General features: G+C 49.2%; 5 protein-coding genes; 2 read left to right on the forward strand and 3 right to left on the reverse strand.

Annotated features, from left to right (window-relative positions):
* The window catches only part of CNAG_00110 (hypothetical protein), a 2,426-nt gene extending 769 nt beyond the window's left edge, over nucleotides 1–1,657 (reverse strand). The window contains exons 1-4 of the mRNA XM_012191148.1: nucleotides 1,228–1,657; nucleotides 526–1,175; nucleotides 403–472; nucleotides 1–354 (exon numbers count right to left, since the gene is read on the reverse strand). The exon at nucleotides 1–354 is cut by the window's left edge and continues 11 nt beyond it. Of these exons, the coding sequence (XP_012046538.1) occupies nucleotides 1–354; nucleotides 403–472; nucleotides 526–1,175; nucleotides 1,228–1,635 (1,482 nt within the window). The 5' untranslated portion in view covers nucleotides 1,636–1,657. The remainder of the gene's footprint in view (nucleotides 355–402; nucleotides 473–525; nucleotides 1,176–1,227) is intronic.
* A 152-nt stretch (nucleotides 1,658–1,809) lies between these two features.
* Nucleotides 1,810–4,321, forward strand: CNAG_00111 (splicing factor 3A subunit 1). XM_012191149.1 has 4 exons: nucleotides 1,810–2,026; nucleotides 2,076–2,379; nucleotides 2,427–3,100; nucleotides 3,150–4,321. The coding sequence occupies exons 1-4, from the start codon at nucleotides 1,831–1,833 to the stop codon at nucleotides 4,259–4,261; spliced, it is 2,286 nt and encodes a 761-aa protein (XP_012046539.1). The 5' UTR covers nucleotides 1,810–1,830; the 3' UTR covers nucleotides 4,262–4,321.
* Nucleotides 4,264–6,392, reverse strand: CNAG_07311 (compass component bre2). The gene is made up of 2 exons (XM_012191628.1): nucleotides 5,914–6,392; nucleotides 4,264–5,867 (listed from the first exon to the last, which is right to left on the reverse strand). Exons 1-2 carry the CDS (start codon nucleotides 6,215–6,217, stop codon nucleotides 4,312–4,314), a joined length of 1,860 nt encoding a protein of 619 aa, XP_012047018.1. The 5' UTR covers nucleotides 6,218–6,392; the 3' UTR covers nucleotides 4,264–4,311.
* Nucleotides 6,393–6,673: 281 nt separating this feature from the next.
* On the forward strand, nucleotides 6,674–9,558 carry CNAG_07312 (hypothetical protein; the record flags this gene model as incomplete). Its single annotated transcript, XM_012190789.1, has 7 exons — nucleotides 6,674–7,139; nucleotides 7,190–7,201; nucleotides 7,276–8,304; nucleotides 8,357–8,728; nucleotides 9,020–9,075; nucleotides 9,124–9,402; nucleotides 9,463–9,558. Exons 1-7 carry the CDS (start codon nucleotides 6,764–6,766, stop codon nucleotides 9,556–9,558), a joined length of 2,220 nt encoding a protein of 739 aa, XP_012046179.1. The 5' UTR covers nucleotides 6,674–6,763.
* A 149-nt stretch (nucleotides 9,559–9,707) lies between these two features.
* Nucleotides 9,708–10,000, reverse strand: part of CNAG_00115 (chlorophyll synthesis pathway protein BchC) — a 1,647-nt gene continuing 1,354 nt past the window's right edge. The window contains exon 5 of the mRNA XM_012191150.1: nucleotides 9,708–10,000. This exon is cut by the window's right edge and continues 179 nt beyond it. Coding sequence (XP_012046540.1) covers nucleotides 9,897–10,000 — 104 coding nt within the window. The 3' untranslated portion in view covers nucleotides 9,708–9,896.

Raw genomic sequence — 10,000 nt, forward strand, 5'->3', positions numbered from 1 at the left:
TCGACAGATATCGCTGAGTTCACCCACCCACGCCTTGAACACCCTTGGTCGATGAGCTTGCGTAACAAACTCATGTTGATCCTTTGTCGGATCAGGCAAATCGGGCACAAGCAGACTCCTCATAAATGCCGTCACATCTCTCGGTGAAGGGTTGGCCTTCTCGTCAAACCTAATCGAGGTTGGTCTTTTGTTAGGGGTTTGAGGAACTGGAGTGAAAAGGTCGAAGAGGAAAAGCCAGAGTTCGACAATGAGCTGACGGCTAGCAAGATCGCCTGGTTTCTTTTCGGAAAAAAGAAGGACAGAAAGTGCGGGGAACGGCCGAGGATATAATTTGCGAAGGGCGGCTTTTCCAATCTGTCCTTTGTTAGGAAGAAGCTAGGGGGTTGTAAAAAAAAGCCTTACCTCGGAAGTTGAAAGGGCTTTTATGCATCTCAAGAGCTCATAAAGCATCTGATCATCATGTTGTTCCTCCCTGTTTGCCGCCAGCTTCAGCGCTATTTGATACCAACATAAACAAATACTCACCTCCACTCAATGTCCAGTAAATCTTGCAGTTTATCTAGTACCAAACTATACCCACCCATCTCCACAAACGCCCCCACCCAATCCGTTGATTCTTGCCTGAGCAACATCCTCAATTTCTTACACCTCGCCACCTCCATTCGTAAATCGGTACCTTTATAAGCTGAAAGCCAACCGATGAATGCCTCTGGTTGCTCCCCCATCGCAATTCCCAGACCCTTGGCAGAAGTCTTATTACCAAGTGAAGGAGAAGGACTGTGGCCGAATAGGCGGGAATTAGGCCTTGGGGATTGCGATGGTCTACCAAGATCAAGACTCTGTCCCCTCATGTCGCCAGGCGGGAGAGGAGGTGACATGACCCCGCCCTCACCGGCCCTTGGACTAGCAACAATGACAAATCCTTCCCCGCCTACATTGACAGTTGTGCTACGATCACCTTTGAGCTCACCAGAACTTTTGGATTTTCTTAAAAGTGGTGTGGAAAGCTTCTTCTTTGTCTTGGGTGATTGAAGGGGTGATGTGGGGAGAGGTAAACCAAGTGAAGATAGAATAGTAGGATTGGAAGTAAGAGTAGAAGAGAGAATAGAGGATTTAATAGCTGGAGAAACCGTCGAGAACTTTAGACGAACAGTCTCCGGCACTTGGAGCGAATCCTAACATAGCTCGTCAGTAATACTATTTTTTCCACGCAAGTCAACAACCTACAAGAAGATGATCAAACTGCTCTTCTAATCTGTCCTCTTCTTGATTCTTCCAAGTCTCTTTCTTATGAGACATAGTCGTACTGGTCTGTCTGGGAGGCAGCATGTTTGTACGGGAGGTTTCCCTCAAATATGGCGACTGTTGCTGCGGTGCACCTGGCTGAGAGCGGGATATGGAAGCCGGATAAGCTCTCTGTGGCTGATGTACAGCCTTGGGATGGCTATACACAGGCTTTCCTTGAGGAGGCGGCATGGACATGGCTGCACGTTGCTGCTGATGTGCGTACGCCTGAGATCGTTGTGGATTATGCTTTGGTATTTCCTTCGGGTCACCCATGAGACCTGGAGGCTGTTTACCACCTGATGGTCTCCTGGGAGAGCTGTTAGCTGGTTGGCTGGCTGCCTTGGACATGTTCTCTGGCGAGAAATCCCAGATGTTTATAGGTGTTATTGTTTGTTGAGCGAGTTGGACGAAAACAAAACAGTCGCCTATGGAAATATTACATAATCTTCTGATCTATTCACTCCCCCCTTTAGCCATTCCATGTTCTCTTTCCGCCAGCCAAATCCATCCTTCGATTCTTCATATCCATACAAAACTAAAGCCATGTCCGCTCTCAACCTCCCAAAGCCCGTCAATACGTACGCGGGTGAAGATGAGCTCAGGAATCCCAATGGTGTAGCAGGGGTGGCAAACGGCCAGGCAGTTCAGGAGAATGGGGATGTCGAGGAAGAATGGGTGCCGCCTAAGGCGAGCGACAAGCTGAAGATTGGCATCATCTATCCTCCGAAAGAGATCAGAAGTGAGTGATTTAGTGTTCTCTGCTAGGACCCGGTCCTGACAATGTATAGACATCGTCGACAAGACCGCAATCCATATCTCCAAATCTCCCACTCCTCTTCTTCTTGAAGAGAAAATCCGTGAACATCAAAAGACAGATCCCAAGTTTGCATTCTTAAACGATGCCGACCCATACCATCAATACTACAGGTATATGATCGTCAAGTCTCAAGAGGATGCGGAGGATGCGGCAAAGGGGATTGTTAAACCTCAAGAAGAGAAGAGGGAGGAGAAAAAGGATGAGGGGCCCAAAGCGACCGAGCCGAGACCCTGGGATTTCAAGGTCGACCTTCCGGGTGTGACTGCTATGGACCTGTGAGTATATTTGTGGATTGACTGGGCCGAAGCTAAATCTGTGCCAGCGATATCCTTCGACTTACAGCCCTCTTCCATGCTCGTCGGGGCCGTTCCTTCCTCTCTTCTCTTTCCGTCAAGGAAGGGCGTAACTACCAATTCGATTTCCTGCGCCCTACCCACTCTCTCTATGGCTATTACAACCGCATGGTTGAGTCTTATCAAAAGATTATGCAGCCCCCACCTGGGCTCATTGACGGCATCATGAAAGAAGCGAACGACCCTGACTGGAAATGGCATACTCTTGACGAGGCACGAAACAGGGCCGAGTGGGAGAAGACAAGAAGAAAGAGGGAGAACGAAAGAGCCAGGGAGGAAGAGGAAGAGGCGAAGGCTTTTGCCACGATTGATTGGCAAGATTTCGTCACCGTCGAAACAATCGAGTTTACTCAGAACGACGAGCAACTCGAATTGCCTCCTCCAACATCTGTCGAAAAACTGAAATCCATGAGCATGGCCGAAAAACGAATGGCTGCCATGGTCATGGAAGAGACTGGTGCCGGCCCAACGGGTGAGGCAGCTCCACCAGTGGAAGAGATGGAGATGGAGGAGGACGAAGAAGAGGAAGAAGCCAGATTACAGAGGATCAAAGCGGAGCAGGAACAGGCCAGGGCCAGAGAAGTACAAAGGGCAGCTATGGAGCAGAGAGGTATGAAGATCAAGAAGGATTATGTGCCAAGAGGTGAGTTTCTGCCAGGCTCCGTGTGCCGTGTGTTTCTAACCCTGTGTAGGCATTCAACGTACAAACGCTGTCGCTACTGCCATTTGTCCCAATTGTGGTCAATCAATCCCTGAAAACGAGCTCACTGAACACATGCGTATCGAGCTACTTGATCCCAAATGGAAAGAACAAAAGAAACAGCTTGAACTCCGACGGGCCCAAGCTCAACAACTCCAACAGGGTGCTGATATCGTCTCCTCCCTCAAAAACCTTGCTTCCGCTCGTACAGACATCTTTGGTGACGACGTGGATGAGGCTGAGCGAAAGAGACGAGAGGAAGAAGAGAGACAGAAGAGGAGAGAGAGGGAAAAGATTGTGTGGGATGGTCACACTGCTTCTGCAGCCAAGACGGCGGAGACATTCCAGTCTCAATTCAGCCTCGACGAGCAGATCAAAAAGTTGCACAACCGTGCCGGTCTCACAGACCAACCTTCCAATGCTCCTGGACCCCAGATTGGTCCTGGCATAACCCAACAAGCGCACGTCCCTACCCCTCTCGCTGCCGGTCTGTCCACGCCCGGAGGCGGTACAGCCTACGCTGGCGCTACCATCTCTGCCGCACCTACTGGACCTACTACCAAAGAATACATCTCAACTCCATATGATCCCTCCTTTGGCGGTACACCCCCTCCCCCTCCTGGATCTGCGCCCAGTATCCACCCTTCACGTTTGGCAGCCATGGGTGGAAACACTCCTTATCTTGGTTCCGCAACCTCACCTGTGGCTGGCCAAGTCCACCCGCGAGGAGAGGATGAAGGTGCTGGCGATCGACCAGTGTTCAAGCGCCCCAAGATCGAAAAACTACCTTACGGTCAGCTTTACACTGAAATTGACTGGCAATCTCTCCACCCCGAACCCATCTCCATCGCTGTCCAGCTCCCTTCCATGCCTGAAAAGCCTGAATGGAGGTTGGATGGATCAATCATCACTGTACCTGATCTGCCTGTTAGCACATTGTTTTCCACGATCCGAGAGAAGATTAGGAGAATCCTTGATACGGATGTGCCGATTAGTAGAATGAGGTTGGATTATGGTAATAAGCCAATGAGTAACTCTAGCACGTTGGCAAGTGTGAATTTGGATGAAGGAGATATGCTTAGCTTGGTTGTGAAGAAGAAGTAGAGTGTATTTTGTATGCAAAACATGGGCTAATGCATAAATGATGAATGCGACTACCAGTTGATGCCTTCAAACTCTCCATCCTCATCATTTTCTCCATTCTCCTGCATCATCTCAACCTCTTCATCTTTTTTTATCTTCTTCTCTTCCCTCTCGTCACTTATCTCTTCCTTTACTGTGCCCCATCCTTGGTCGCCAAGACTCGCCGCGACAGACATCGACCTCTCCCTCGTCCCTTCTCTCCACTCTATCCCAGTCTCCAACATGGGAATCTCCGGTGCAGGCGTCGCCGTCAATCCCCTTACACTCTCCAATCCCGGCGTACTCATCTCCGTCCCATCCCTTCCCTCTCTCTTCCTCTTCGGCGCTGGTCCCTTCTTCCGTTTCGGTGTATTCTCCCCGCTAGCCGTAGCGGAGTTTGCTTTCTGATTCCGAGGCTTCACCTTGCTCAGCATCTTCTTCTCAGCTTCTAAAATCTGGCGTAACCGCTCCGCATCTTCAACCTCATCTTTTTCGTCTTGTAACCGTTCTTCTTCCTTAAACTCGGCATATCGCTCGCACATCGGCCGGGCTCCTTCTGGTAAAGGATGAGCAAAGTCCGGACCAAAATTGCAAGTCGCTTTGGCGCGACCAAAACATGAGACCATGGGGTAGTATCCCAAGGTACCGTCATCATGAAGAACCTCGTCTCCTGTATGATGTTTTTTCCCATGCCCGCCCACCGGAGGATACAGTGATGGCAGTGGCGTGAAGTCATAGAGATCCGTGAATGCCTCGCCAAACGACTCGCCGTTGATGAAGAAAGATATGCTAGAGGATGAAAGCTTTTCGAGTTTGCGAGTAATAGGTTCAGGTGCCTTCTCAGGCCGTTTCTTGCCCTTTTTCGTGTTTTTGGTGGTAGCACCCATTTGTTTTTTGAGCATATCCCCACCATTGGCCTCTTGCGCTTGGGATTCTACTTTAGCTGCAGCAGCGAGTTTACCGTCCCGATCTATGAGGGCGTCCATTTCCTTGCTAGGTGTGTATTCTGCACTCTCAAAATAGGCTTGGCTCTTGTAGTTGAACGCACGGCGTTGTCGCTTGATACGCGCAGGATCGGAAGTCGGCTTGTCCTCCAATGACGGGCGACGAGGAAGGGTGATGAGGCATCCCACTACATCCCCGGTTTTGAAACCTTTATTGGCGTACGGTTTGGGCCGAGATATATGTACTTTCTCGCCTCCCACGTCGCGGATAGCGTAAGAATACGCATCACATCCCACCGGCGTATCGAGATTCGCTTCTCGCCTTCCCCAACCTAATCTGACGTGCGGGTTTCCACCTTCCCCACCTGTTCCACGCCGGGCGCCTTGCACGCCGTCTCCACGATCTATGTGAACCTCATAATACCATGTGCCTTCGCGAACAGATACATTGGTTCGACAAGAACGGAATCCGCGGTCATTGTAGATTGTCAATAGTGAGGGTGATATGCGAAGGTATGAAGAGCGATCAAGAAGGGAGAGATGGACCGGTGGGATCGGCGGAGGATAAGGAATTGTCCGATAGAAGGGAAAAACAGGATGGGGGGAGGGAGTCGGCGAGAGGGCGCAAGGATGGTATCGGAAGTCTAGGCCGCAATTAGCAACTGATCCTCTGGAAAGGAACGCGCTTACTTTTCACATTAGGAATATCAGTCCAAGAAAAACATTCTTCACCGATACCTAATCCATCACCTGTGCCAGGCATTATAGTACCCATTCTGGCATACTGCCGTCTTTCCACATCTTCTCTAATGACCTTTTTCGTATGGTTTTCCGTAGTGGACGGGCCCGGCCCGGCAAGACCTTCACCAGGGAAGTTTTGATTTGGAAGCGGCAAAGAAGCCGTTGCATTGTCGAGTGCTGTCCCGACAGTGCCCAGAGCAGGGGTTTCGGAGCGTGACAGAGGAGGAGATAGTAGCCTGTTTTCTAACGACATGCTGGAGGCTGTATGCTTCCCAACAAGGGGAGCGGACTAGGAAGCCGTACCGAAGAAATAAGCGTACAGGATAGAAGAGAGAAGACAGGAAAGCTCTCCAACGAGGCCAATACAAGCTGTCCTCAAGGTCAATATCCTGCGTTGCGTGGATTAAGAGATGCAGGTGTGATATTTTGTTGTTCTATTGAAAACATTGCACGGAACGCGAAGACAAAACAATATACGCGACGGAGACCTCCTCCCGGTGAGTAACTACCGTGGGAACACCGAGATCGGGGATCTCCGCTCTTACTTTTGGATGGATGAGGGCGGTGAAAGCCGTTGAGAGATTGGGAACGATCGAGAAACGACGGGCGGAGTATGGAATAGCATAATTAATAACGCGGCCAACTTATTACTTTACTTCCGCGATTCGTCACCCAACGACTCTCTTCAACCTTTGTTTTGCCTCTTGCGTCAAAGCTCTCCGCCCTTTATCCGCTTGCTCTCGTGCTCTACCGGGGACGCCCTCCTTACTGGACCTTGACTCACCGCCCGGCCATCAATATGCCTCGTGAGCCGCAAACCACCGAACGTCCACCCCCTCCTGCTCCCGAACATCGGGCTCAGCGTATCGGGGACCTCCTTGAACGCAGGCATATGCACATGGACATCGAGGAGAAAGAAGAGTCTTACGAGAAACTTCTCGACTCCTTGCTATATGATTCAACCAGAGAGGACGAATATAGAACACGGATGCTCCGTTTGTTCTCCATCGATTATCGTTGGGTAGGCGGACCTGGCCGTCGTTATGCGGATATCGACCTTCAGTCGCAGGACATGGGCTATTTGACGAGCCACGATATGTCAATGCCATTTTCGGAAACGGACGCAAGTGAAGTAATAAATCAGTTGAGGCCCTCCAAGGCCAGAACAAACAGCGGTAGGTCCAGAATCTTTTGAAGCCGGCCGTCTCTGACATACCTTTTCTAGCAGCCGAGGAGAGTGAGTAGTCTTATGTTCTTCCAGAATTTTGCGGCATCGTTTTTGTGCTGACTTAATTATCCTATCATCTAAAGGCCCCTTTCGTAGTCGACCAAGTTCGCTTACGGCCGGTATCCGAATTCCCGGTATTGCGATAGTTTTCTCTTATGTACATCCGAAAGCCGAAGCGGAGGGTTCGGAATCCAAATCAACACATTCACAAAAGAAAGCAATTAGGTCGCAATCCATCTGGCTCGCCGCCGAATTCAAGATCTACGAACTTTTTAGGAATGGCCTTCCCTCCAATCCATCCACAGCCGACAGTTGGAGTAAAGTTTGCTTAGGGCAATGTCTCATGCATTTGGATGCGGGGTATCAGATGTTCCGCTTGCTCCGGGCTTTAGCAGTCTGTGGTACCAGATTTGCCAGAGTCTGGACACTTTCTAATCGTCCTGGAGGTAGGACTTTCGCAGTTGAAACCAGTCGTCCTCTTGGCAATAGCGACCCTATGGTTGCTGCCGACTTTTTTAACCAAGTCAATCTCGACCTCTTTCCGCACAATCTCATCATTCCATCACCTTCCACGGACAGTTTTGCCATCGATTACCAGAAATGTGAACTTCTCGAGCGCACTTTGTCTCGTGTTTGTGACAGTATCCTTTCGCATACTATCGAATCAGCTCTCCAACCCCGCTATGAAGGCGCTTTTGACCATGGCACAGAGGCCGATCCGTCTGCCTTCACAACCGAATTCCTTCGCGATGTTGAAGAGTTTGCTTGCCAAGCTCGTCCCACACTCAAGAAGAGGAGAGCGGGTAAAGAGGAAGTAGCTCAAGATAGAACATTTCAACGTAGGGATGGATCCGGTGGCGGTTCAAATCAAGGCAGAGACAGTGATAATGGAAAAGGTCCAAGGAGCGGTGGTGGAAAGCGGGTGAGACGGGGTGGCTCTGGTCAAAATAGCCAAACTAAGGGCCAAATTCAAGGTGGCTCTGGCCAAAGTGGTCAAAACAAGGACCAAGTTGGTACGGAAAATAGTGGTGGGTGGGAAGATGGTTTGGGAGAGAAAGAGAGGAGTTTGGATCCATTGCTCAAGGTCGTCGAGGAGCAGGATCGGAAACAGTGTGAGTATATTACATCAATTTGTGGCCTAAATGTTTAATTTTCTTTCTGTAGATTTCGCCAAGTGGCAAAGTCAACTGCCTTCATCTCCCTCCTCTTACTATCCCTTGCCATCCAATAATGACCGAAACAAAGACAAGGAGGCTATATTTATCGATTATACCAATACTATGGGCCGCTCAACCTACTATCAGGTCTCATTTATCACCAGGGCTGTAGAGATGCTCAAGATGGAGATTATCCCTATATCAACTGCAAGGATGGACAACCTTTATTCTGGACAGATTACGTCCCAGCATGTTCTCACGGATCCCGGCTGGGACGCTGCCATCAGCGAACCGTTTCCCTCAAGGGCTCTGCAGACTCTACCCCACAACAATCTACTACCCGTTTTACCCCTGTTATTTCCTCACAAACCTCCCTTAAGTACGATCAGTGGCAGTGAAAATGCAAAGAATCCTCCTGGCCCACCCCTGTATAGTTATAAGTATGCTACTAAAAAATGTAAAAATGGTTTTGTAACTATGTTTCACGAGCCTGCATGAAGTAGAAGAAATAAGAGATCATAGGAGGGAGTTACGTAATAAAGGAAAGCAAGATTGTTTCAGATAAGAAGGTCCAGCTGGACCTCCAACTGGGCCTCCAACTGGGCCTCCAACTGGGCCTCAAGGGATATAAATAGATTTCTGTAGAGACTATTACTTATAGGGAATACAGGACCCTTCCCCACAGACAAAAACCAGAAGCCATCGATGCCAGATCCAAAGAGGGAAGTACTCCCCCTCCTTTTCTGCCTTTCTATCCTCTAACACCTCGCATAGGTTCTCCATCATCTCGCTTCAAAGCTGAAATCCGAGCATCCTGACATCTTAAATCTCTCACCTTCCAAGACCGAAGGCGGCACCGGCGACGCCATCTACGCCAAAGAAGATCTCCCCACACTCAACCCCAAGGCCAAGCAAGTTGCCTATGAGATCGCCCATGTGCACCCTGCAGACAACTCTTTGCATGTCCATTTGTCTCCTCGTGATGCAAAGAAGTTGATCGAAAAGTCTTGGGCGGAACGATTCCCAGTACACGAACTGGGTCCTCCACAATGGGTGAGTCGGTCTTCTTCGGTCCCGGGCAGTATTTGCATTAATGCTGACTGAGCTCGATAGGTCATGGTGTACGCTCCCCGTAACAAAGAGGAGATTGATCTTGTGGAAAAAATTATGAGGGCCGCTGTTAGTTGGGTGACTGGATCGACTATTTAGGTATACTATAGATGTGTGAAATTTGAAATATAATATGCAGCTGTTTAGAATCGAGTCGCACGCTTATTCAGGAGATGAGGAGGATGATGATGATAACAGCAAAAGGCGATATATATATATAATAATAATGGAGAGCGATTTATAACTGTATCCTCTACATTGCACCATTGGAAAGTAAACAGGACCCGAGCGGTACATTTTCAAACTGTCGACCATCTATAAACACATTCATGTAACCAGCTGACTATTTGTGTAAGCCTTTTCTCTAGTTTATGCCCTACAAGAAACCCCTAACTATAACCCCTTTAACCCCTATGAAATTCCCCATTATTGTTTTTTTACTCCGGTCCATCGATGATACACTTGATCACACCCTTCCCATTCTTGTCCTTTCCAACCTTTGTGGTCTCAAACGCCTCTTTGGCATCTTCAAACTTGAATC

Source organism: Cryptococcus neoformans, chromosome 1 (assembly GCF_000149245.1).
Source record: "Cryptococcus neoformans var. grubii H99 chromosome 1, complete sequence".
In the NCBI taxonomy this organism is placed as follows: Eukaryota; Fungi; Basidiomycota; class Tremellomycetes; order Tremellales; family Cryptococcaceae; genus Cryptococcus; species Cryptococcus neoformans.

Coding starts and splice junctions, on each gene's coding strand:
- CNAG_00111 (XM_012191149.1), top strand. CDS start 1,831: ATGTCCGCTCTCAACCTCCCAAAGCCCGTCAATACGTACGCGGGTGAA. Junction 2,027..2,075: donor TCCTCCGAAAGAGATCAGAA/GTGAGTGATTTA, acceptor GACAATGTATAG/ACATCGTCGACAAGACCGCA. Junction 2,380..2,426: donor GGTGTGACTGCTATGGACCT/GTGAGTATATTT, acceptor AATCTGTGCCAG/CGATATCCTTCGACTTACAG.
- CNAG_07311 (XM_012191628.1), bottom strand. CDS start 6,217: ATGTCGTTAGAAAACAGGCTACTATCTCCTCCTCTGTCACGCTCCGAA. Junction 5,868..5,913: donor TGATATTCCTAATGTGAAAA/GTAAGCGCGTTC, acceptor ATTGCGGCCTAG/ACTTCCGATACCATCCTTGC.